The sequence below is a fragment of the Schistocerca americana genome, chromosome 1 (assembly GCF_021461395.2).
Source record: "Schistocerca americana isolate TAMUIC-IGC-003095 chromosome 1, iqSchAmer2.1, whole genome shotgun sequence".
In the NCBI taxonomy this organism is placed as follows: Eukaryota; Metazoa; Arthropoda; class Insecta; order Orthoptera; family Acrididae; genus Schistocerca; species Schistocerca americana.
Genome location: NC_060119.1, coordinates 755,228,316 through 755,256,211, shown reverse-complemented (window position 1 = coordinate 755,256,211; position 27,896 = coordinate 755,228,316). Strand labels below are relative to the sequence as shown.

Sequence of the window (27,896 nt, the reverse complement as noted above, 5' to 3'; positions counted from 1 at the left end):
CACCCATACTCTGCTATCCTTTCCCTCCCTTGCCCCAGTCTCGTCCTCGTCCTCCCCCCTACCGCAAACAAAACAAAAATCTACCGCAGTTTCTCTATGCCGTCTGGTGTCAGTAGCTAGAGGCAGTGGTCATGTGTGTGTGTGTGTGTGTGTGTGTGTGTGTGAGTGTGAGTCGGTGGGTTGGTGTTTTTTCTACTTTAGAACACGACCTTGCAGCCAAAGCTCAAATGTACAGCAATCTTTTTGTTCTGCTTGTCTGTAAGTCAACATCTCCTCTATATGGAGAGTAGCAATCCATCCTTTCCATAATACTGCCAAATTGGAAACTACACGTGTCCAAGATGTAATAAATTGATTATTTATGAAAAACAACCAAGGTGGAAAACTTCAAAACTTCCTTTAACAAACATAAAGCTATGGTACCCCACATGAAAAAAACAAATATTCTATATAATGGAATAAAATTTAACAACAAATTTCCAAAAGTGATCAAGGACAAAAATGAAATACATGCCATCAGGAATATTCATTAGAAAAGTGTTTTCATACTGTCATGAGTTACCTGAAATGATATGTAAATTGTGTTGACAAACATGGTCATGATTAACTGCTATGATTAAGAGTCATTTTACAACATGTTCAATAGCATACAGAAACACACTGCCTGAAAAAAAAAAGAACCACTCAGAAGATGAGGAGGAAACAAAGCAAAACTCCATACCTTGAGGGGGGGGGGGGGGGGGGGGGTGTCATGCAATTCCAATGAGTCATTACAATATCGAATGAAATTCACAAAGAACTCTACAGTATGTACTCATTTATCAGGATGATGTTGAACCACTTCTGACCTGGATGCATGCACCAAATTACTTGAGAAGGATATCATAAAGCCATTGTATCCTTTCCTAAGACAAGCTGGCCCACAACTGTTGTAAATGGACCTCGATATCCTGGATAGAACCACTGGGATGGAGTTGACTTCCTAGCTGGTCCCTCAAGTGCTCTATCCTTTGATCACTACCAGCTATGACCTAAAGTCATATTCAATGACTGCCCACACCATAACATCATGAGTACAACTGCTGAATTTCTCCAAAACATTGTAAGAATGGGACCTCTCCCAGGTCATCTCCATACTTAGCCAACAATAAGTCAATCATGGTAGTGCACAACTACGATTCATAACTGAACACATTACAATGCCATTCATCAGCAGTCCAACCTTCTAAGTTCAGCACCACTCCACATGAAGCCATTTGTGATGTAGTGTCAATGGCAGCCTACGCATGGGATAGTAATGGCCTAGTGCAGCTGCTGCTCGTCCCTGACCAATGGTGCAGGATGACACAGAACCCTGTAGAGAGTCCATTACTTATTTTCAGATGGCAGCCACAGATGTGAAGGGATTACAATGTTCTTGGTGCAAAGTTTGATGATTTCCCTTGTGGTGATCAGACATGGCTGGTCAGAATCTAGATGCCTACTCAACATTCCCATGCAGTCTAACAATGGGCCCTTGTTACATATGAATGTCCTACAAATCTGAATTTGGACAATTTGGCCAGCTGGGCAAATGGAGACCTGGGATGAGGCTTCTTTCAAACTATGTCAGATGCTGACAACACTCTCTCACACAAGAAAATGGCATCTCCCCATTTTTTTTACAGTGATCACTGGACATCTAACACAGTTTGTACGCCTTATGTACCCTATCTGGCCTAGTAACACTACCAATGCATTATCAAGGCAGTTCCACCTGCCACAGAGAATTGTGACTACAATCATTTACGTAACTGTTGATAGTATGTATATGTACAAATACACATGTATCTGTTTACATCTCTGTACTTGTATATATTTATGTGCCTGTATTGTGTAAATTTATGTCCATACAAATTATATTGATGACAAATAAATAAATATCTCAAACAGAATGACATGCTCCATAACAACCAGTGTAGATTCCTGAAACATTGTTCATGCAAAATTCAACTTGTGCTTTTCTCACAGGACATCCTAAAAGCCATGGATCAAGATGCAGTACTTCTTGACTTCTGAAAATTTAATTCAGTACCACACCAATACTTATTAGTGACAGTACAATCACATAGGGCATCAAAGTCAGTCTGGGCCTGGCTTGGTGATTTCGTGGTAGGGGGATGCAGCATGTCATTTTGAATGAGGAGCTGCTGATATACACTGATGAGACAAAATTCATGGGATAGTGATATGCACATGTACAGATGGCAGTAGTATCACATACACAAGGTATAAAAGGGCTGCATTGGCTGAGATGTCATTTGCACTCAGGCGATTCAATAGAAAGTGTTTCCGATAAGATTATGGCCACACCACAGGAAGTAACAGATTTTGAACATAGAATGGTAGTTGGAGCAAGAAGCATCGGACATTCCACTTTGGAAATCATTAGGGAATTCAATATTCCAAGATCTATAGTGTCAAGAGAGTGCCAAGAATACCAAATTTCACACATTCTCTTTCACCGTGGACAACCACAGTGGCCCACTGCCTTCACTTAATGACTGAAAACAGTGGTGTTTTCATTGTATTGTCTCTGCCGATAGACAAGCAACACTGTGTGAAGTAACTGCAGAAATCAGTGAGTAATGTATGATGATTGTATCTATTAGGAAAGTCTGGCAAAATTGGTGTTAATGGGTTATGGCAGTTGATGAGCGATGTGAGTGCCTTTGCTGACAACACAACATCGCCTGCAGCACCTCTCCTGGGCTCATGACCATATCGGTTGGACACTAGATGACTGGAAAACTGTGGCCCGGTAAGATGAGTCCTGATTTCATTTTATAAGAGCTGATGATAAGAGTTCGAGTGTGGCACAGACTCCACAAAGCCATGGACCCAAGTTGTCAACAAGGCACTTTGTGAATGAGTGGTGGATCCATAATAGTGTGGGCTGTGTTTACATGGAATGGACTGGGTCCTCTGGTCAAACTGAACTGGTCATTTATTGTAAATAGTTATGTTTGGCTACCTGGAGACCATTTGCAGCCTTTTATGGGCTTCATATCCATAAACAACTATGGGATTTTTATGAATGACAGAGGACCATGTCACTGAGCCTCAATTGTTCGCGATTGGTTTGAAGAACATTCTGTACAATTTGAGCAAATGAATTGGCCACCCACATCATCTGACATAAATCCTATCCAACACAATCAAGAGGTCAGTTCAAGCACAATACCCTGCACCGGCAACACTTTCGCAATTATGGATGGCTATAGGGACAGCAAGGGCTCAGTATTTCTGCAATGGACTTCAAATGACTTTTTGAGTCCCTGCCACATCAAATAGATGCACTACACCATGCAGAAGGAGGTCTGACACAATATTAGGAGGTATCTCATGACTTTGGTCACCTCAGTATAGAAATAACTTCAGGCTTGCCTCAGGGTGCGTAGTGGCATCTGCTGTTCATACTGTATATTAACAACCTGGCAGACAATAGTAACCTCAAGACGTTGTAGGGAAGCAGCCTACTCACGCCATATAAAATTCATATGCTTTCCATTGTGTGCCAGCCTAGTCCGCTGGAACTAGCTATGACATCACGAATGTTGCACAATACCTTAAAAATAAAATAAATAATCTGAAAAGTTAATAGCATGTCAGGAGTGATGCTAAAATGATAATGTGTTAAGTTTCAGTTTAATAACTTCAAAAGTTTTTGAAATTTGGACGTTTTACGGAAAAATCATTGGCACAACAGAAAGGAGCTAGAAACTTCAAAATTTATATTCACATTCCTTTTTCATTGTAATTTAATGGAAACAGCATGCTGGATCTCACAAAGTAATATTTTGATTGAAATTCTTGATTTTCTGGTTTTGTGTCCCAAAAGTTCGGAAGCAAGATAGATTAAGTAAGTGTTTAGATTAAGGTAGAATGGAGATATGCTATAATAACAAAGATCTGAGAAGTTTCAAAAAGGTAGCTACAAGACTATAGCTGTAGCGTCTCTCCAAAGGGCAGGTTCAGAGCTCATCTACTGCGTACAGTACAACTAAAATAATTCTCTCGTCAAAAGTATTTAACCTAGACACATTAGAATTTTATTATAGATACTTACCTGTGTGCTGATTGCACAAGTAAATAATGAACTTCATTGGCCTTCAGTGAATGAAGCAATTAATTATTTAGTAACTTGAAGTAGTGTTCTGCTAGCCCCAGCGGTTAGTCAGTAAGGCAAATGTTGTCGGCTGCGCCTTCGGCGGTCCGCACCACGGCTATATAAATAAGAGCGTGCGAGCTAGAGTAAGGCCCCAGGTCTCTTCTTGATTCGTGTCAGCCTACATTCCGTGTCGGAAGCCACGTCGCGTTTGTGCAGTTGCCATGAACAGTCTTGGATGCCGTATTACGTAACTCAATATGCACTTAACAATGAGTTCGCATTGGGGTAAAGTGTTAATTATGGAACGACTCCAGTGATTTAGTCTCAGTTTGCGTATATTGTATTTTCACGTGTCGCCACAGGACAGACTTTCTACCATTACTAGCGTGGCGTTTGATGAGTATTAACTTTAAATTTTGGCAAGCATTCACTTTGAAAATTTACATCAGTAACGGATATTGAACAGTTTCGTTATCTAGGGATAATAGGATTCGCACAATAGACTCTGAAAAAGCTCTGATAGTACAATAGCTGATATGGGTAATCATTCGTCTGGAATTTTGTGCTTTATCGTTTTCAGAATATAGTGAAAATGGTTATAGTAAACTGCATTTTCTATGAATCCCAGACATCATCCTAAATCCTCAGAGTAATGAACTTCAATAATCAATAATTTTTATTCTCCATCTGAGTGGGCACAGTGAACACTAATTACAGGCATTACGTTTTTGCTAATTACTTTCTGGTTGCTAACATTGCAGTTAGAGAGCCTGTGTTGAGAACGGCAACAAACCTAACAACAGAAGAAATAATAACAAAATTTTCCACCTGCCGCCCCACAACTTTTCACAAATGATACAATTTTCTGTAATGAAGTACTGTCTGATAAAGGATGCATAAATATTCAGGGAAATCTTGGTAAATTTTCAAAGTGGTGTAAAAACTGGCTACTGGCTTTAAATGTTTGGAAATGTAAAACTGTATGAAAAAATGTAGTATCCTTTGTCTACAAAATCGAGTCATGGCTGGAATCAATCAAATCTTTCAAATACCTGGGTGTTACATCTTGTACAAATACAAAACAGAATAATTACATAAGCTCACAGTCACAGATAAAACAGGTGGCAAACTTTGGTTCATTGATAGGATACTGGGAAAATGCTACAAGACTATAGCTGTAGCGTCTCTCCAAAGGGCAGGTTCAGAGCTCATCTACTGCGTACAGTACAACTAAAATAATTCTCTCGTCAAAAGTATTTAACCTAGACACATTAGAATTTTATTATAGATACTTACCTGTGTGCTGATTGCACAAGTAAATAATGAACTTCATTGGCCTTCAGTGAATGAAGCAATTAATTATTTAGTAACTTGAAGTAGTGTTCTGCTAGCCCCAGCGGTTAGTCAGTAAGGCAAATGTTGTCGGCTGCGCCTTCGGCGGTCCGCACCACGGCTATATAAATAAGAGCGTGCGAGCTAGAGTAAGGCCCCAGGTCTCTTCTTGATTCGTGTCAGCCTACATTCCGTGTCGGAAGCCACGTCGCGTTTGTGCAGTTGCCATGAACAGTCTTGGATGCCGTATTACGTAACTCAATATGCACTTAACAATGAGTTCGCATTGGGGTAAAGTGTTAATTATGGAACGACTCCAGTGATTTAGTCTCAGTTTGCGTATATTGTATTTTCACGTGTCGCCACAGGACAGACTTTCTACCATTACTAGCGTGGCGTTTGATGGGTATTAACTTTAAATTTTGGCAAGCATTCACTTTGAAAATTTACATCAGTAACGGATATTGAACAGTTTCGTTATCTAGGGATAATAGGATTCGCACAATAGACTCTGAAAAAGCTCTGATAGTACAATAGCTGATATGGGTAATCATTCGTCTGGAATTTTGTGCTTTATCGTTTTCAGAATATAGTGAAAATGGTTATAGTAAACTGCATTTTCTATGAATCCCAGACATCATCCTAAATCCTCAGAGTAATGAACTTCAATAATCAATAATTTTTATTCTCCATCTGAGTGGGCACAGTGAACACTAATTACAGGCATTACGTTTTTGCTAATTACTTTCTGGTTGCTAACATTGCAGTTAGAGAGCCTGTGTTGAGAACAGCAACAAACCTAACAACAGAAGAAATAATAACAAAATTTTCCACCTGCCGCCCCACAACTTTTCACAAATGATACAATTTTCTGTAATGAAGTACTGTCTGATAAAGGATGCATAAATATTCAGGGAAATCTTGGTAAATTTTCAAAGTGGTGTAAAAACTGGCTACTGGCTTTAAATGTTTGGAAATGTAAAACTGTATGAAAAAATGTAGTATCCTTTGTCTACAAAATCGAGTCATGGCTGGAATCAATCAAATCTTTCAAATACCTGGGTGTTACATCTTGTACAAATACAAAACAGAATAATTACGTAAGCTCAAAGTCACAGATAAAACAGGTGGCAAACTTTGGTTCATTGATAGGATACTGGGAAAATGCAGTCAGTCTACAAAGATTTTTGAGATTGCTTACAAAACACTCGTGCAACCGATCCTAGAGTATTGCTCATGTGTGTGGACCAATATCGAATAGGACTATCATGAGACATTGAATGTATGAGGCATGCTCAGAAAGTAAGTACTGTGACCATAATTGGCTGTTTTCTTTTTCTTCTGAGGGTTGGAAAAACTGAGGTGGTAGAGGGGGATGCCCTCAACACAGCAAGCATTGCTGGATCATGGGAGCACATAAACACACACTGTAGTGTCCAGCTGCATGAAAGATGTTGGTAAGAAATCCTGTCAAGCATAAGCTGCATGCTGCGATCTGCTTCCAACTCGTGGAAGGTATAACACACACTGAAATTTTTTCATGAATCAAAAGGGTGAAGGTGTTATGGACAGAATAAGTGTGTTTGAGTGATGTAGGGAGTTTAGTGGAGGCAGAACAAATATTCATCACAAACAGAGGAGTGGAGGACCTTGTTTTTTTTTTATGACGAGTTGATGCAAAAAGCTGAGGAAAATGTTCGTGAAGACTGCCGACTGACACTGGATGAAATTTCTTCAATGTTTTCACAACTCTCCAGAATTCTCTTATACATGACACAGAAATGCTGGCATACTGGAAACTGTGGACACAATAGGCTCTAAAACAGCTGACAGAGCAGCATGAGAAAAATGGATCAGTGGCACCAGTGAGTTTCTTTGTGTGACTTGAATTGGAAGGTGAGAATTTCCTCAGCTCTGTTGTGTCTGGAGATGAAACATGAGTGGGTCATTACACGGCTGAGACATAAAGTCAGTCTCACAGTGGTGTCACACCAATTCTGCACCTACCAAAAAACTTCAAACCACAATTTCAGGCAAAAAGACTATGGCCGCAGTATTTTTGTATGGATAAGGCATCATTTTTGTCAAATTTCTGCCTCAAGGAGAGACCATCAATGCACAATGTTGTGAGACTTAAAAAAAAAGAACCAGAAGGAGCATTCAAAACAAAAAGAATGGAATGCTGATGAGAGGAGGGTGCGAGTTGCACAATGCCCATCCTCACACAGCTTTACAACCAAGGTGGCTTGGAAAAATTTGGTTGGAATCTTTTGAATCACCTCCCGTACTCCCCTGACCCGGCATCGTAATGTTGTTATCTTTTCACCTCCCTGAAGGCAAACGTGAGTGGAATTAAATTTTCAACCAATGAGCTGGTGCTAAAAGAGGTTCTGAAGTGGGGAAATGGGCTGTTGGGAAAGTTTTTCGTGCAGGGTATAAAGAAGCTTGTACCATAGTTCACCACATGCATTGGACAGGATGGCGATTATGTGGGAAAATATACAACAAGCATGAAAACAATATCCTGCAATTTTTTCAAATACGCTTTTTCTAAAAAATATAAAAATGCAGTACACTTATTCTCTGAACATCCCTTATATACAATGAAGAGCAGTATGAACTTTCGTAGGTTTGTTTCATCCATGGGAGAGTTTCATGGAAATGATGAAAAAAGTGAACAGGCAGACACTTGAAGATGTATACCATATATCCCAAAGAAGCCTGCTTAAAAAATTTCAAGAACCAGAATTAAGTCAGGAAGCTAATAACGTAGTACCATCCCCTACATAGCACACCTACAGGAACCACAAAGACAAGATTGGACTAATTACAGTGGGCACAATGATATCCAAGTACTAATTCTTCCAGCATTCTGCATGCAAATGGAATGGGAAGAAATCCGGACAAGTAGTGGAAAGGGAAGCACCCTCTATCATGCATTTCACAGTGGTTTGTAGAGTATAGTTATAGATGTAAAGTACTCTTTTTCTTGTGTTCTAATTATATTACTCACACTAAACTCAAATTCTTATATTCCTAACAATCTTCTGCAGCTACGTTTAGTTACTTGAACTAATCTACTATTGGAGACCCACATCTGAAAACATTAATAGGAATACATTTTGAATTCATTAGACAGGTTTTATGTAACAGTTTATTCACACCTTATCTTGACAGTGTGCTTCAGAAAATATACATAAAATATTGTACAGTCTACACTGCATCACACAATGTTCATTTCATTTGAATTAAGGCACATCTGTACATAATACAATTACAAAATAAAACCTCTCATACAAAAATATTCATATAAATGTTGTGATCACAAATACATGCAAAACATTAACAATAATTTTCACATTTATCTTCTTTCTCTAATACAGTAAATTATAAAACATCTACAAGCACTTTTCTTTATTAATGGGCTCTTTACATTAGTTTTGTTTAGAACATTGAGGAGGCAAATCAAGTTGAATCTCTGCTGGGCGGCCAATTTTCTACATCCTCTCTACGTCTGTTGTCAGCATTGGTAGTTCTGGAGTGATGTACTGACCTTCTAATAAATTTTGCTGGCCTACCTACTATTCTGGATAGCCTAGGCTGTGCAACAGGTTTGCCTATTTTTCTTCCTCTCGTAGAAAGCTTTCTTATTACAGTGTTACTAGGACCAGGTTGTGATATCACAGCAGGAAATACTTCACTTGCAGATGAACTGCCAGTTTCACTGGAAAAACTATGTCTATGAGAATAATCTACATTATTTAAGTATGTTGAAGAAGATACATCTTTTTCAAAATTAGTAAACATTGCTTTGTACTTGTTATATATTTGCTGAGATTTACACTGAATAAGAAATATTTTTTCTGTTGCTTTTCCCCCCTCAGAAACAGGTGTCTCTAAGTTGGTAGTGTTTCCTAAGTATTTAGTCAGCTTCCTTACTGTAACTACAATCTGGGGACACCTTTTCAATGTGTTGCAGTCTACTGGCAAGTTTGCCAGTTCAGTTAAATATTTAACACAGTTTTCAAGCTTGGCTTTTGAACAACAAGTAGATGCTTTTATGAGAGCATCTAAGCATAACAGTTGACTCACAGTTTGCAATTGTTTTATTTTAGTCAGTCGAGTAGTTCCAATTGATGGCAAAGCATTCTGTACAGGTGGTTCAGAAAGTTCGACATGTGGCTTAAATATTGTGTTATCTCCTTCTGCAGTTCCAGTCTGCAAAGAGGACTTCCTCTTATGAGACACTGGAAATTGGTGAGATCTGCCTGCTCTGCAAAAATCCACCTGATCATCTTCACTGCCTGCAGCATTGTCTTCACTAACAGTATTAGATAATGTATAATTATTTGGTAACACATTACTCTTGTTTTGATCATAGGAACCACCTATGGCTCGAACACTGTGTTCACTGTTGTCTATATTAATACCTGTCCCCGTTATTTCATCATCAGCAAACTTTTTGGGCTTTATTTTTCGTCCAGAGCGACTCACTCTTTGTGCTTCACCCTGAGACGAAGGTGATGTAGATTCATTTAGAGATTTTTTACTATTTAATTTATCAGCAGACTTCAAAATCTTTGAGCTTCGCTGGTTAACAGAATTTCCTTCAGTTTGTTCAGAACTTTTGGATGCCCTTTGTGATTCAGGAGAGGTTTGGTTGAAATCCGACTCCCAGTCTGACTCGCTGTCTTCATTACATTTTGTTTCAAAGAGCTTATCATTAACTCCATTCTCTATCTGCGCTAATGCCTCATTAAAACCCTTCCTCTTCAATGGTCTTCCAAATCGTTCTTTATTTTCAACATATGGAAACATGTCTTCAGCCTTGCAGACCGCTGTCTCATAGGTCCCATAAAATATTACGTGATATTTTAACTTATTATTTGTTGCTTCTGCTAAACACTGGACATGGGCAGGCCAAGGTGGATACCCACGAACCTTTGCAAAAACTTTGTCACCTTTCTTAAAAGGACCAGCCATTTTAGAACTATAAAATATATCACTACAAATGAATGTGCTGAATGAAGTTGAAATGTTTTAGTGAGGCATTTTTGTGTATACTGTCTAGGAGATAACTATAAGCAAAAGTTATTTTTTTCCTAAGTGTAAGGCAGATGTTTTGAACGGAACTGTATAGCCGTTATGTGATCACATGATGTACTGTAAACTCCAATGTTTCGACTATTTTTAAACAGAGAGCATAAGTCAAGAGATACAAATATAAGCATTCTATGACACTCTATGATTATATTACAGAAACTAAAATCAAGTCAATGTCTGCTTCTTTTCAATGTTGTTTTTATACTGCTCATTGTTTCCACAGTTTAAGTTGTCTTAATTGACTACTGTATGAAATATAAAATGCAATGAGTCAGTGTAGTTTTGACCACACCAACGAACTTGTTAATGTTATTTACTTTAAAATCATTGCAGCAGTCAGAAGCATTCGGCAGTTTCTTGCATAAAAGCAAGTTCCGTCAGCCAAAGGATCTGAAAGAGAAATACAGAATCAAACTCAATGACCCATATACACTATGAATGACTGTACATACTCTGTCAACAAATGACTGTACATACTACGTCTACAAAATATCAAAAATAGTGGGCGCGTGCACGCCCACACACACACACACACACACACACACACACACACACACACACACACACACACGCATGAATTGGAAATTTCAGATTATTTTCATATATTCTCAGAGGGTGGATCTTGTATGTGTTAAAAATTGAGCACCTGAGAATGTTCCTTAACTGTACTGAATGTTTTTAGTTACAAGATTCAGTTACTGACAATTAAGAAATGTTGAATAAATTTGGAAGTAAATATCTGTCTCCTTTGATAGTTGATAACACTGTGCCTGACGATGTAAATTTCATAGTCACAGATTCTGAAAAACACTCAAAAGATTGTTAAACCTTAAATAACTGGCTACGTATAATATTTCAAATGACTGTATACCATATAATGTCATCACACATTTTTATTAAATCAGAACTGTTAATATGTTATCATTAAATCAGGAGTGTTAAGATGCTGTATTCAGAAAAATTTGCAGCGCAGCAACATTTTTAAAGAAAATGAAAAATATTTATTGCAGTTAGCTAGAATATAATTTTGATTATTACTCTCATGGTCTGACAAATACATTTGCCTTACAAATATGAAATGGTAAGATATTTTAAGGAGCTATTAAACAGAATGCATTCTGTTGTTCCTGTTCTTTGAACAAAAAGGACACTCACACAGGTAGCTTTAAGTACCAATTAATAAGTAAAGGAAAAGTGTTATTCATGATGCAAGAAAAATAATTTCACTGAAATTGTTATCAATTCTGTTATTTGCTAGTTCACTGTACTTCTAGATGACTGTGAATGATTTGACTTGGCATCAGCTGGTTAGGACAAAGCATAATGTAAAAAAGGAAAACACGAACACTACAAAAACTGTTCCCTATTGAATAACAACCTCAATAACTGCAGGTAAGACATTCCTAATCTAATGTATTTGTATGTCTAATATTCAATATAAAATATATTACAATTAGAGAAAATATTACAATTACAGAATTTATAGCATAATTGAGAGTTAAATTAGTTCATATGTATGAGTTCCTCAGTATTCAGTGGTTCTGTCTCAATGTTCCTGAATTGTAAATACCTCTACAACAGATCACAGCTCTCTGATACATTGTTCATAACTGGGAAATCACTCTGGCAACAATTAAGCAACTGGAAATTGCTAAGAATGGCTTAATTGGAAGAGCTACCGAGAGTCATGCACCAGGAATACCAAAGATGTGTCAAGTACTATTCTGTCTTCTGGATACTGTCTTGTCTACAGGATTTACCATTATGAGATTTTCACTCTGCAGTGAAGTGCGCACTGATATGAAACTTCCTGGCAGATTAAATTTGTGTACCGGACCAAGACTTGAACTTGGGACCCTTCCTTTCGCGGGCAATTGCTCTACCATCTGAGCTACCCAAGCACGACTCCTGACCCGTCCTCACAGTTTCAATTCTGACAGTACCTCGTTTCCTAGCTTCCAAACTTCACAGAAGCTCTTCTGCAAACCTAACAGAACTAGCATTCCTGGAAGAAAGGATATAGCAGAAACATGTCTTAGCCACAGCCTGGCGGATGTTTCCAGAATGAGATTTTCACTCTGTAGCACAGTGTGCACTGATATGAAACTTCCTGGCAGATTAAAACTGTGTGGTTCGCAGAAGAGCTTCTGTGAAGTTTGGAAGGTAGGAGGCGAGGTACTGGCAGAATTGAAGCTGTGAGGACAGGTCTTGACTCGTGCTTGGGTAGCTCGGATGGTTGAGCAGTTGCCCGCGAAAGTCAAAGGTCCCAAACTCGAGTCTCGGTCCAGCACACAGTTTTAATCTGCCATGAAGTTTCAGGATCTACCATTGTCATCCACTTGACTGAGTGGCGGGTCAGTGGTAGGTCTATGTGCTCTGTGCAGGGCAGACAGGAACCATGTAGAACTCAGGATTACACCTGTCCCCCTAACCAATAGGTTTGAGGTACTGTCTTCCACTGAAACTGAAACTGATCCAGTGAGACTAACTCCGTACTGGGAAATGAGTGGTGTCCCGTGTCAAAGGGAGGTAAATGCAAAATGGCAGGGCTCTATTAATCATTAGCAGTTCAAACATGCAGTAAATAATGGTATCCCTATGGAAAACAGAACCATGGGTGGGAAAGAACACCATGTGCACTCAGTGTGTATGCCTGAGGGCCTTATTTAGCAACTTGAAGAGACTATGGGAAACGGCAGCAATGGGTGGGAAGGAACACCATGTGCACTCAGTGTGTATGCCTGAGGGCCTCATTTAGCAACTTGACGAGACTATTTCAGCGGCCACTAAGGGATTGTGATCCTTGTTATGATAAAAAATGCCTGTTATCTGAGCTTCAAGGTCATATTTGGACCATTCTAATGACTGGCAGAGACGGTTGAGAATAACAGCTTTGCTCACGGCATTACAAGAAAGCTCAAAATGTGCAGCATTTCCCCCAGAACAGATCATAACCCCCTAGTTCTGAGTCAAGTGGAAGGCTTGAATCAGAGGCTACAAAGGTTCTGTAAGAAGCTAGGTTGCAACTTCCTAGACTTGTACCACTGACTTCAGAAATGCAGGCTTCCTTCAAAAGGGTCAGGTGTGCACAAAACATCAGAGGCTGTTACCCAGGTAGCTGACAGCATATGCATCACATACAAGAATGTTTTCAGATAAGGCGACTCTCCATTCATTCCAGATAACAACATCTGTAGGAGACCTGGAAGTATTAATGTAAGATCCAAAGAACGATTCCCATGGATCAGACTACTGAAACCACAGTGGTTAAATGCCAAGCATTCACAACAAAATTCCAAAGTTTGAAGCACCGCTAAAGAGCAGTGAAGCTGAAATAACATCAGGTACATAAATCTGATAAAGACCCGAAATTGACAGCAGTGAGATTTTTGGGGAAAATTTAAGTGAATATCGAAAGGATAAGCAAATGGGAAATGAAGATGGTGCACTTGTCACAGTAGACAAAAAGTCACTTCCTCTGAGATAGAACTTGTTCTTCTATCCTTCTATCAACTACCAGAGTTGTCTCCTGAGGTAACCAAAAATTTAAAAAAAACATCAGTTCACTAGCAGTTAAGTACCCCAATTACACCATAATCTTTGGAGGAGACTAATCATCCAACAATCAACTAAGATGATTACAGTTTTGTTAGTGGTGGGCATGACGAGACATTCTGTGAAACATTACTAAATGCCTTCTCTGAAAGCTATCTAGAACAGATTGTTTGGAATCCCACTCATGATGGAAATCTGTTGGTCTAATGGCAATAAATAGATCTGACCTCTTTGAGGATGACCACACTGAAAATGACATACACTATGTGATCAAAAGTATCCAGACACCCCTAAAAACACACTTTTTTCATACTAGGTGCATTGTGCTGCCACATATTGCCAGGTACTCCACATCAGCGCCCTCAATAGTTATTAGATATCGTGAGAGAGCAGAATGGGGTGCTCCGCGGACCTCATGAACTTCAAATGTGGTCAGGTGATTGTGTGTCGCTTGTGTCATACACCTGTACCCAAGATTTCCACACTCCTAAACATCCCTAGGCCCACTGTTTCCTATGTGATAATGAAGTGAAAACGTGAAGGGACACATACAGCTTACAAGTGTAAAGGCCGACCTCATCTGTTGACTGACAGAGACCGCCGACAGATAAAGAGGGCTGTAATGTGTAATGGGCAGACATCTATCCCAGCCATCACACAGGAATTCCAAACTGCATCAGGATCCACTGCAAGTACTATGACAGTTAGGCAGGAGGTGAGAAAACTTGGATTTCATGGTCGAGCAGCTACTCATAAGCCACACATCACGCTGGTAAATACGAAACGATGCCTCTCTTCGTGTAAGGAACATACACATAGGACGATTGAAAAGTGGAAAAACATTGTGTTGAATGACGAACCACAGTACATAATGTGGCAATCTGATGGCAGGGTGTAGGTATGACGAATGCCTGATGAATGTCATCTGCTTGCGTTTGTAGTGCCAACAGTAAAATTCGGAGGCACTGGTGTTATGGTGTGGCTGTGTTTTTCATGGAGGAGGCTTGCACCCCTTGTTATTTTGCATGGCATTATCACAGCACAGGCCTACTTTGATGTTTTAAGCACTTTCTTGCTTCCCACTGTTGAAGAGAAATTCAGGGATGGCGATTGCACCTTTCAACACGATCAAGCACCTGTTTGTTCATAATGCACAGCCTGTGATGGAGTGGTTACCTAACACTAACATCCCAGTAATGGACTGGCCTGCACAGAGTCCTGACCTGAATCCTATAGAACACATTTGGTATGTTTTGGAATGCTGACTTCATCCAGGCCTCGCCAACCGACATTGATACCTCTCATCAGTGCAGCAAACCATGAAGAATGGGCTGTCATTCCCCAAGAAACCTTCCAGCACCTGATTGAATGTATGTATACCTGTGAGAGTGGAAGCTGTCATCAAGGCTAAGGGTGAGCCAATACCATATTGAATTCCAGCATTACTGATGGAGGGCACCACAAACTTGTAAGTCATTTTCAGTCAGGTGTCCAGATACTTTTGATCACGTAGTGTAAGTGACCATGAGACAGGACAGTCAACTATGATTACCAAAGCACAAAGGACCATTAAAACAGGTAGAAAGAATTATATGTTCACTAAAGTAGACAAAGAAGCAGTAGTGTCACATCTCAATGTGAAACTTTTAACTCAAGACAGGAACATGTACAGGAACCATGGCTCAAGTTTAAATAGTGGACCATGCAATTAATAGATATGTACCTAGTGAAACAGTTTACGATGGGAGGGACTCTCTGTGGCATACAGTCATTTAAAGAAACTTATAAAGAAACTGAGACTACTTAATAGCAAGTATAAAACAAATTATATGGCTTTTGATAGTGTGTTCCTGGATGAAACATGTTCGGCTGTCAGTTGGGCAATGTGTGAAGCCTTCAATGACCACCACAGCTGAACATTAGTGAAAGATATTTCATGATACCCAAAGATATTCAGGTCATATATTGTGCTGGCATTCAGCTGTTGCCAGCACACCGGTTGGCAAAGATAAAGTGCAAAGATTGACTAGTAGGCACTGTATCAAGTTTGCCTATCACGAGAGAGGCCAGAGACACATCCAAAAGCAACACGCCACCAACAGCCTCTCGACAGCATGTATTTAGGCTGCTGCCACTCAACAGAGGGCCTCGCTCTCTCACTCACTTGCTCACTCACTCATTCAGTTTGGCATCTGTCAATTTACTTGCAGAGCGGGTTCAGTTCATCGCAGGTTGTGTTGTAGAGAGACGATACCAGACACCCATAACAACATGTCTCCCTTGCTACCTTGCAGTACAAGACTCCACAGTGGCGAACGAGGATAATTCAGTGGCGATTGAAGACAATGAACTTGGCTGAAGATTTTGCTTGTTTCTCTTGTGTTTTAGCTTGCAGGGATGATCATGTACAAGTGTTTCTATTTGCTAATTTGTTGTTGTATTCTTGCATGTATTCCAGGAGGTGACCTGCAGAACTAATCAAATTTCGCTTTTCAGAGGCTTTGCTTGCTTTCTGATATAAAGCATTTGTGCAAATTACGAATTCCCCACCCCCTCCACCCCCTGCCCCTGTGCCTCAGTCACAGATGGCTAACACAAGCTTTTCAGTTTCAGAACCAACAAGTCACTACTTCATTGATGACGGTATGACAACATGATGTGCAAGACGTTTTGGCCACACAGCCACAACTGACCACCCAGCCAGCACAACAAGTGCCGCTAACCAGTATACCAACGTTCCGGCAATTTAAGAAAACAGAGGAGGAATGGATTGAATACCCGACTTAGTTCAAAGCACATTGTCAAGTTCATTATGTTCACGGTACTGTAAAGTCACAATACTTCCTTTTGACTGTTGTGTTTAAGTTAACACAAAAAATATTCCTAACTGTGTCTCCCCACAAACTCATCTATGACCAAGTAATTGCTACATTAACTCAGTTCTATGACCAGCAAGTCCAAGTATCTGCACTAGATATCAGTTCTTTTGCTTGTACAAAAAGTCGGAATGGACGTACCACTAGTAGTACACAGAATTAACTGGCTTGACTAGGAAATGCAAATTTAAGTGTAGTTGTGGCAACCTTTACAGGGGTTTAATGATACATGATGCCATAACATTCAGTGTCCCAGATAGTAGAAAATGGGAACAGATCTTAAAGTACTCTGATCCATCACTTCCCCAAGTATTGCAAATCTTAGAGCAATATAATTTGGGTGCTACAGCGGCCAATAAGTTTGTCCAGTCCCCGATTTTTCGGATAGAGTCGCCCCTTGTTCGCGACCACCCCTAGCAACCACAACAAGGAGCGCGTACAGAACCGTGCAGACAGCCACATTGACATGTAAAGAGGCCTGTGAATTTAGTGAAGTCTTGCCCTAGATGTTTTGCTCACCATAAAAGACAGGATTGCCCATTGCGTAACCCAACGTGTTACACATGTGGAAAAAAAGCCTATGTCCGAGCAGTTCGTTTGCAATGGCACAATACGCCAGTTTTGCCCACTCCCAGAAAAAAACACGCTTGTGCACATGGAGTAAATGCTGTGTTTTCAAAGCCTACAACAGGTTCTGACAAAAGTAAGATTATGGTTGTGTCTCCTTCTCACCCTAGTGCTGTGCAACAATGTTCTAACAAACTGTTTGTCTCATTACGAATTGCTGGACGTCATGTGAATTTCAGTCAGACACAGGTGCCTCAGTAACTTTGCTTAATCGTGCCAATCTAGTAAACACCTCACGGCTTGCAAAGTACAGGAAATCCCAGTGCTTGGGCAGTGTACTTTGTCTGCCACTTACAAAGCTCACACTAGGACAGTGTATTTTACTGTGTTGAAATCAGGAGACAGTGAGAACATATTCAGTTTAGATGTCTTTGATTTGTTTGGACTTAGCATTCAAGACAATGCGCTTTCAGTGTCTGCTTTTGAACCAAAGGACAGTGTAGCTTGCTTGCTTAGTGAATTTCCTGAACTATTTTCAGAAGGAATGGGAAATGCTAATAATTTTGTAGTGCATGTTACACTGAAAGACAATGCACAGCCTAAGTTCTTCTGAGCATGCCCCATTCCAACTGCGTTAAGAGACAAAGTAGCCACTGAACTGAAAGAATTGCAAGACACTGGTGTAATTGCTCCCATTCATGCTAGTAAGAGGGCAAGTCCTCCCGTTTTGTTGCCTAAGCTTTCTGATCGCATTCGCATTTGTGTTGACTTCAAGTCTACAGTCAACCCATAGCAAGTAGTTGACAATTATCCATTGCCTCACCCTGAGGAACTCAGGGACAGGCTCAGTGCAGGATGTTAGTTTTCTACGATAGGTTTGCATGATGCCTACCCGCAAATTCCAATGGATAAAGAATCACAGAAAGTGTTTGCTGTAAATACATACTTAGGACTGTTCAAGTATTTGCTTTTGCCCTTCCGCAGTGCTTCCGCACCCGCCATTTTTCAACGTTACCTGGCACAGCTGATTGCAAAAGCACCATTTTGTTCAAACTACCCTGACAATATTGTCGTCTCAGGTTGTACACCAGAGGAACACATTGCCAATTTGCTTACTCTTTTTTGAGTGTTGTCAGATGCAGGACAGTGTCATCTCAAAAAGTGTGACTTTTTTCAAACTGAACTACAGCACTTAGGTCATGTGATAAACAGTAGGGTGTGCACCCCCTCTAATCTCATTTGTTTGCAATCCCTGACCTGCATGCTACTTATAGTGTGTCAGAACTGCAGTCAATGTGAAGCAAGATGACATACTACACTCAGTTCATACCGAATGCTGCTCAGATCGCAACTCCACTGCATTGCTTGTGTCACAGAAATGTACTTTTTTGTGGACTAAATACTGTCAAGACACACTTCAGGAACTCAAAAATGCTTTGCTTAGTGACAAATGTTTAGTGTATTTGACCCTGCCAAGCCGGTAGTTTTGCAAGTCAATGGTTCTTCCTATGGAATCGGCACTTTGGTTCCGCACAGAACTGGTGCACAAGACAGACCCATTGCTTTTGCCTCAAAGTTATTAACTCAAACTCTGTGCAATTATTCTCAAATGGAAAAAAGAGTCTTTCACCATTATGCATTGTGTGACCAAATTCTATCACTATTTGACTAGTTGGAAGTTCTTTTTAGTGACAGAACACAAGCCTTTGCAGTCCTTGTTTAATCCGTCAAAGCCAGTTCCTACATGTGCTCCTCAAAAATTGCAACATTGGGCTTTGTTCCTTTCATAGTATCAGTATGACATTGTGCCAAACCCGCGGCAAAGCATGGCAATGCAGATGCTCTATCTTGCCTTCCAATTGGCACAGACTCTGATTTTGATGAGTCTGCCTCATCTTGCTGCCAAATCGATGTGCAGAACTCTTGAATTGCTGCAGTCTTTTCTCTTGTACTATAGAAAAACTTCACAGACATGGAAGCAGACCTTGATCTGAAGATTTTGTTGCCTTACATTCGCACGTCTTGGCCTCACTCACTGAACAGTATCCAGACCTCAGATGTGCACTGATATTTTGCACGTTGGCATAACCTTTCAGTTCAACAGGGTGCGATTCTAGTTCAAAATGACAGTGGTCAATCAAGTGTGCTTATTCATAAAGTGTTGCAAAAGGACGTGTTGTGATTGCTCCACCAAGAACATTGGGGAATTATTCACATTAAACAGTTACCACAATGGCACTGTACCTGATAGGCCTTGGATGCCCATCACAGTGTCGCCCGAGCACGAACATTCGCAGCTTGGCCTAAGACTAAATCATAATGGCAACGAGTACACATTGACTTTGCAGGAACACTCATTGGCTTATAGTCATAGACTCCATTAGCAAGTTCCCATTTGCAGTGCCTATGGCTTCTACCACATCACATAGCACCATTCAAGCATTGTCCTCCATACTTTGCATAGAAGGTTTTCCAGAAGTACTTGTGTTGGACAATGGACCACAGTTCACTTCACATGATTTTGAACATTTTTATGAATGATATGGCATTCGTCATCTAACAATTTATCTGTTTCACCAAAACAGATGGCCAAGCTTCGTACCATGCACCTTCAGGAACAGGTGCTGCAACTCTTTCTCACCTCCTTTCGTTCCCACCCATGAAATGGACCATCACCAGTAGAACTTCTGCATGGTTGCCACCATCGGATGCTGCTACAATTGCTACACCCACTGCTGATGGTCCGCAAGTATTGCTTTGCACTGCACAAGCTTGTTTTTTTTAGGGCTTATGGCAACTGTGGGCACTGGGAACGAGGCATGATTCAGGAACGTATTGGCTCTTTTGTGTACTTGATTGCAGGTCCCAATGGTTTGCAGTGCTGCTGCAAGAACCAAATTCATGCATGTCATTTGCCCCGTGATTCTGCTGCTTTTCTTCCCCCAGATTCATGGCCTCATGGGATCGTGCAGCCCGTGCGGCCTTATCAGCCGCCCGCTGGTGCCACCTGGGCACCCCAGGAGGAGTGGTTGGATGAAGCGTCCCCGCTGACCCTGCTCGCCAACCCGATGGACGTGGACCCATCATCGTCGTCATCACCCTCAGGCCTGGATGTGTGCCCAGACAGCAGTTTTCCACAGGATGTTCCTGTTGCCTTGCAAGCCATATGGTGGGGTACGGTGGGGAGTACACCATCGTCCACAGTCATGGCTCCCAGCTCATGTCTACATTCAGCATCCTGTCAGCTCATGTCTACATTCAGCATCCTGTCCCCCCACCCCCCACAATTGCCATTTGTATCCTCTCTATACGTCACAATGGTGCGGTATTTTTGGGGGGAAAGGGGGGGGGGGGGGACTAATGTGCTGGCGTAAACAGTTGCCAGCATACCGGTTGGCAAAGATGAAGTGCGAAGATCAACTAGTAGGTGCTGGATTGAGTGCGCTTATCATGAGAGAGGCCAGAGACACACCCACAAGTGACATGCTGCCAACGCCCTCTCGACAGCATGCATTTAAGCTGCTGCTGACCGGAGGGCCTTGCTCACTCACTCATCCAGTTTGGCGGCTGTCAGTTTACTCACAGAGCAGGTTAAGTTCATCACAGACTATGACAGTCCATAGTGACCAGATTAGTGACTACAGTGGGACTATTACTGAACAGCTTGCACCACAAACATGGACTCAATTCAAGTTAAGTAAATGTTCCATTTCTTGTAAATAAAGAACTGTATTAATCCACATGTGCATTTGTGTTGTAGAAAGAGGATACCAGCCACCCACAACAACATCCTCTCCCTTGCTTCCTTGCGGTACAAGACTCTACATATACAAATGCTGTTATTGGCACCAAAGATAAGGTCCAGACACTCATGGGTGAGGCAGAAATTGAAACTGAGGGTTGCAAAGCAAAAAACAGAAATGTTTAACTCTGCTTGTAAGCATGCTTTCACAAAGAAAGCCCTGGAAGCTGGCCAAATTTAATTCTCAACCCACTGGCATTGAGAAACAGCTGAAATCTTTAAGTCTTTACAGAGCCAATACAGAAACAAGTACATGAGAATGCTAAAGACACAAAGGAACACCAGAAAACAAGCAAGGCTTTCCAGATGAAGACAGAAATTAATAAGGGAATCTCTTCTGAATCACAGATCCACAAACAAACAATTACAAAGTGTTGGGACAGATAATGCAACTCTAGCAAACAGAACAGAAAACTGATGAAATAGAACAAAAGGTCAAGGAAGGGGAAAAGATTGTAGAAATATGACATGACGTCCCCTGTACCAATTTCAAGCACAGCAGAAGAGTAAGTACTGCTGAAGTTGAAGGAAGTTCAAGAAAACATCAACAGGCTCCACAAGCAGCAGGAGGAAATAATTGGCGAGGAACTCTGCAATTGAAAGTCATTGCACTTAGTCGCCAGTGCAATTGAGTGCAGCATCCTCTCTGTACCTGACATGATGATACGCAGTTACCAAAATCACTCACTCACAGACAATAGCAGCACGCCATCACAGCCGCCAAGTGCAGCCGGTTATGAGCCACATCTGGCATTCAATGAAGCCGCGAGGTCAATGTAAGGGGAAAGCTTTGACTTTCATAACCTCCATCACAGAACCTGGCCGGAACAGTGTGATTATTCAGCATCCATCATTGTAGCCTGTTCATTTTCAACTACATTTTGTGTGCAGTTTTATCGAAGGTGAAGCTGTGACAAAGCTGTGAACATTAGCACAGAATTGCCAGTCTTACCGAACGTTTCAGGAGAAGTTCCTTGTGACATATTAGTCACAGGAAATCAGGCACTTGTTAAAGATGAAATCATGTTGGACAAAAATTTTGTAAACTCAGGTATACACAGCCTTGCCATATTTTTCAAGAAAACATGTCAGAAAAACCTGTTTCTTAACATGCCTTTTGCACCAACTGTTCAACATGGTTCTGTTATGGCAAGCTGTCACACACTTATCAGAAAAGACTAATAGAACGTTGTGGAGACAATGAGGAATCATTCAAGACCCAATTACTAGGGCCTGAACACATTAATAATGAGAATGGGAATGGCAGCCCAACTCACGGTAACAAGAAACACTTTGCACGACCACACCATTTATACAATGGGCGTAGAGACAACAGGTTCCATCCACACATGCCTAACAGCTGTACTACAGTAAACCACAACCAGGGGAACTGGTGAAACGATAAAGGTAACAATAATAATTACAATCAAGGAGATGACAGAGCACAGGGACACAATCATGAAAGACACAGTGCCCAGATTGTGGAGGTGAGAGATCCTTGTAAGGAAAAGAAATGACGGAGACAAGGAACCTACATCCTGCCACAGTTATCACTGTAGGTGGGGTCAACTTAAATGTAATCTGGGACATCGGCAGCCAGAACTCTGCAATTGCAGAAGAGGAACTGGAAAAATGTCTAGAAAAGATCACTTGGCCAATTCTGTGATTACAGGAGACAAAGATACAGAAGCCATTGTAGGAAAGACCACAGAAGTTGCAAGGCAGATATACCTTGAATTTGAGTACCAAGGCCACACACCCAAATGGGACTTCCTAGTCATTAATAACCTCTCCGTCAATGTAATACTGGGCTTGGATTTTATGTGGGAGTTTCAGGCTTTCTTGGATCTAAATCATCATGAAATTATCCTGCACAAAAAAGTTCAGATGAGCATACGTTTTGAAGAGCAAGCAATATGGGCGCACATCCTGTCAACATGCCCGAAACTTTGCCTAAATGTCACTCGTACAGAAGCTGAAGGAAGTTACTCATCATCGATCACGACAATAACAAGCTGGATGGAGTCATGCTCAGTGAAGAGAAAGTAGCAGCTACAATACAGATAAGATTAATGGTGCCAAAGACATTATCAATAAGGAGAAGATCAAACTGATGAATGCAATGAGCAACAATGTTGAGGTCTTCTCATCACAGTCAGTGCAATGAAGGACTTTCAATGTAAGTTCAGGAGGAAAGATCACAAGGCGTTCTTCACTCGACCACACTCCATACCAATAGCATAGAAATGTACACAAACAATACTTGATCAATGTGGAATTGAGCCAGCCATAACATTCTACAAAAAAAACCACCTCATTGTCCTGAAACGAGATGGTACACTTCGCACAGTACTTGACTCCATGGCAAATGAAATCTACACTGAAGCGCCAAAGAAATTGGTATAGGCATGCACATTGAAATACAGAGGTACATAACCACGCAGAATATGGCACTGCAATTGGCAACATCTACATAAGACAAGTGTCTGGTATAGTGGATAGATTGGTTACTGCTGCTACAATGGCAGATTATCAGGATTTAAGTAGTTTGAATGTGGTGTTATAGCTGGTGTATGAGTGATTGGGCACAGCATCTCCAAGGTAGCAATGAAGAGGGGATTTTCCCGTATGAACATTTCACAAGTGTACTGTGAATATCGCAAATCTGGTAAAAAATCAAACCCAATACATCGCTGCGGACCAAAAAAGATTCCGCAGAGCAGGACTAACAATGATTGAAGAGAGTCATTAAGTGTGACAGAAGTGCAACCCTTCTGCAAATTGCTGCAGACTTCAATGCTGGGCCATGAACGAGTGTCAGTGTGAACCATTCAACGAAACATCATCGAAAGGGGCTTTCGGAGCCCACTTGTGTACCCTCGATGACCGTACGACACAAAGCTTTACCCTTCGCCTGGGCCCATCAACACAGACATTTGGCTGCTGATGACTGGAAACATGTTGCTTGGTCAGAAAAGCCTTGTTTCAAATTGTATCGTGTAGATGGACATGCACAGATATGGGGACAAGCTCATAAATCCATGGACCCTGCATGTCAAGCAAGGGACCGTTCAGGCTGGTACAGGCTCTGTAATGCTGTGGGGAGCAAGCAGTTGAAGTGATATTGGACCCCTGGTATGACTAGATAAGACTCTGACAGGTGACACATACGTAAGCTCCTGTCTCATCACCTGCATCCATTCATGTCCATTGTGCATTCCGACAGACTTGGGCAATTCTAGCAGTACAATGTGATACCCCACACATCCAGAATTATTACAGAGTGGCTCCAGGAAAACTCTTCTTTGTTAAACACTTCCACTGGCCACCAAACTCCCCAGACATGCCTGGGATGCCTTGCAAAGTGCTGTTTAGAAGAGATCTGCAGCCCCTCATACTCTTACAGATTTATGGACAGCCCTACAGGATTAGATATACTATGCCTGTCTGAGCATCACATTATTACTGATATGGATAAGGTAAATGTAAGTGGATATAAGCTCTCTGCACATGTAATTAGAGAAAATATGGAGAAAGGAGGAGTTGCCATATATGTCAAAAGTTATCATTGTGCAAAAAGTATAGAAACAAAAAAGTTTTGTGTAGAGAAACATATAAAAGCATGCGCCTGTGAGCTTAAATTAAATAAAGGCACATTTATAATTGTAACTGTATATAGGTCCCCATCGGGAAATTTTCATCCATTTCTGAAAAATTTGGACTCCTTATTGTGCTATCTGTCAGATAGGGGGAAGCAAGTTATTATTTGTGGGGACTTCAAAGTAGATTCTCTGAAAGAGGGTAATAGGAAAAATGACCTTGAAGTATTACTCGGTTCTTTCAATTTGACACCCGTTCTTGATTTTCCTACTCGGGTGGTAAAGGATAGCAGCTCACTGAGAGATAACTTCTTTATAGACCAAGATAAGTTTAACCAGATAAATGCTCAGCCTGTTGAGAATGGTCTTTCTGATCATGGTGCACCGCTAGTTACAATATATGACATAGCTCCATTCAGCAGTACTAAACAATCCTCCAAAATAGTACGTTCAGTCAATGATTCAACAATTGCAAATTTCAGGGAAAGCCTACAGAAGTTAGACTGGCATGAGGTGTACCGTGAACCTGATGCCAATTTAAAATATAATTTATTTCATGACACTTTTGTAAATGCATTTGAAAACTGCTTCCCCAAGAAAATAGTTAAATATACTCGTAAGAAACCATGTAACAAACCATGGCTTACTAAGGGTATAAAAATATCTTGTAACCGGAAAAGAGAAATGTATCTGACAGCAAGAGAGAGTAGTGACCCAGAAACTATCAAACATTATAAAAACTACTGTGCTATATTAAGAAAAGTTATTAAAAAATCCAGAAGTATGTGTATCATGTCTGAAATCAGCAACTCTGATAATAAAATTAAAACAATTTGGAATATTATTAAAAGAGAAACAGGTCAACCAAGAGTACAGGAAGACAGTATTACCATCAAATTGAATGAAAACTTTACGAACCAAAAGTCAGAAGTTGAAAATATTTTTAATAACCATTTTCTAAATGTTGTGGATATAGTAGGATCCAGGTGTTCATTAGAAGATGCCAGGCAGTTAATGGAAGAGGCCATACCTAGGCAATTTGATACAATTGAAATCTCACCCACTTCTCCCTCTGAAATTAGGGATATAATAAACTTGCTTAAAAGTAAAAACTCACATGTAATTGATGGCATTTCCAGCAAAATACTAAAAGCTTGTTCTCAACAAATAAGTAAGATTCTCAGCCACCTGTGTAATAGCTCTCTGGAACAGGGCATTTTTCCTGATAGACTGAAATATGCTATTGTTATACCTTTACATAAAAACAGGGATAGATCTAATGCCAACAATTACCATCCAATCTCCCTTCTAACAGCTTTATCCAAAATTTTTGAGAAAGTAATGTATTCAAGAGTAGCTTCACATATCTGTAAAAATGAAGTACTAACAAAATGTCAGTTTGGTTTCCAGAAAGGTTTTTCAACAGAAAATGCCATATATGCTTTCACCAATCAAATTTTGAATGATCTGAGTAACCGAACACTACCCATTGGGATTTTTTGTGATCTCTCAAAGGCTTTTTCTTGTGTAAATCATGAAATTCTGCTAGACAAGCTCAAGTATTGTGGCATGAGTGGCACAGTGCACAAATGGTTTAATTTGTACCTAACTGGAAGAGTGCAGAAAGTTGCAATAAGCAGTTCTCATAATATGCAAAGATCAGCACATTCCTCAAACTGGGGAACTATCAAGAATGGGGTTCCACAAGGGTCGGTCTTGGGTCCTTTGTTGTTCTTAATATACGAGGGCAGTTCAATAAGTAATGCAACACATTTTTTTTCTGAAACAGGGGTTGTTTTATTCAGCATTGAAATACACCAAGTTATTCCCCAATCTTTTAGCTACACAACACTATTTTTCAACGTAATCTCCATTCAATGCTACGGCCTTACGCCACCTTGAAATGAGGGCCTGTATGCCTGCACGGTACCATTCCACTGGTCGATGTCGGAGCCAACGTCGTACTGCATCAATAACTTCTTCATCATCCGCGTGGTGCCTCTCACGGATTGCGTCCTTCATTGGGCCAAACATATGGAAATCCGACGGTGCGAGATCGGGGCTGTAGGGTGCATGAGGAAGAACAGTCCACTGAAGTTTTGTGAGCTCCTCTCGGGTGCGAAGACTTGTGTGAGGTCTTGCGTTGTCATGAAGAAGGAGAAGTTCGTTCAGATTTTTGTGCCTACGAACACGCTGAAGTCGTTTCTTCAATATCTGAAGAGTAGCACAATACACTTCAGAGTTGATCGTTTGACCATGGGGAAGGACATCGAACAGAATAACCCCTTCAGCGTCCAAGAAGACTGTAACCATGACTTTACCGGCTGAGGGTATGGCTTTAAACTTTTTCTTGGTAGGGGAGTGGGTGTGGCGCCACTCCATTGATTGCCGTTTTGTTTCAGGTTCGAAGTGATGAACCCATGTTTCATCGCCTGTAACAATCTTTGACAAGAAATTGTCACCCTCAGCCACATGACGAGCAAGCAATTCCGCACAGATGGTTCTCCTTTGCTCTTTATGGTGTTCGGTTAGACAACGAGGGACCCAGCGGGAACAAACCTTTGAATATCCCAACTGGTGAACAATTGTGACAGCACTACCAACAGAGATGTCAAGTTGAGCACTGAGTTGTTTGATGGTGATCCGTCGATCATCTCGAACGAGTGTGTTCGCACACTCCGCCATTGCAGGAGTCACAGCTGTGCACGGCCGGCCCGCACGCGGGAGATCAGACAGTCTTGCTTGACCTTGCGGCGATGATGACACACGCTTTGCCCAACGACTCACCGTGCTTTTGTCCACTGCCAGATCACCGTAGACATTCTGCAAGCGCCTATGAATATCTGAGATGCCCTGGTTTTCCGCCAAAAGAAACTCGATCACTGCCCGTTGTTTGCAACGCACATCCATTA

General features: G+C 40.8%; 1 protein-coding gene and 1 long non-coding RNA gene across 2 annotated transcripts in view; one reads left to right on the top strand and one right to left on the bottom strand.

The window, feature by feature from the left end:
* Positions 1–8,652: 8,652 nt before the first annotated feature.
* Positions 8,653–27,896, bottom strand: part of LOC124611438 (PC4 and SFRS1-interacting protein-like) — a 43,400-nt gene continuing 24,156 nt past the window's right edge. Inside the window, exon 2 of the mRNA XM_047140245.1 lies at positions 8,653–10,975. Within this exon, the coding sequence (XP_046996201.1) occupies positions 8,948–10,465 (1,518 nt within the window). The 5' untranslated portion in view covers positions 10,466–10,975 and the 3' untranslated portion in view covers positions 8,653–8,947. The remainder of the gene's footprint in view (positions 10,976–27,896) is intronic.
* Positions 16,716–21,323, top strand: LOC124611454. Its single transcript, XR_006979502.1, has 2 exons — positions 16,716–16,961; positions 20,530–21,323. It is a non-coding gene; the product is annotated as an uncharacterized LOC124611454 (long non-coding RNA).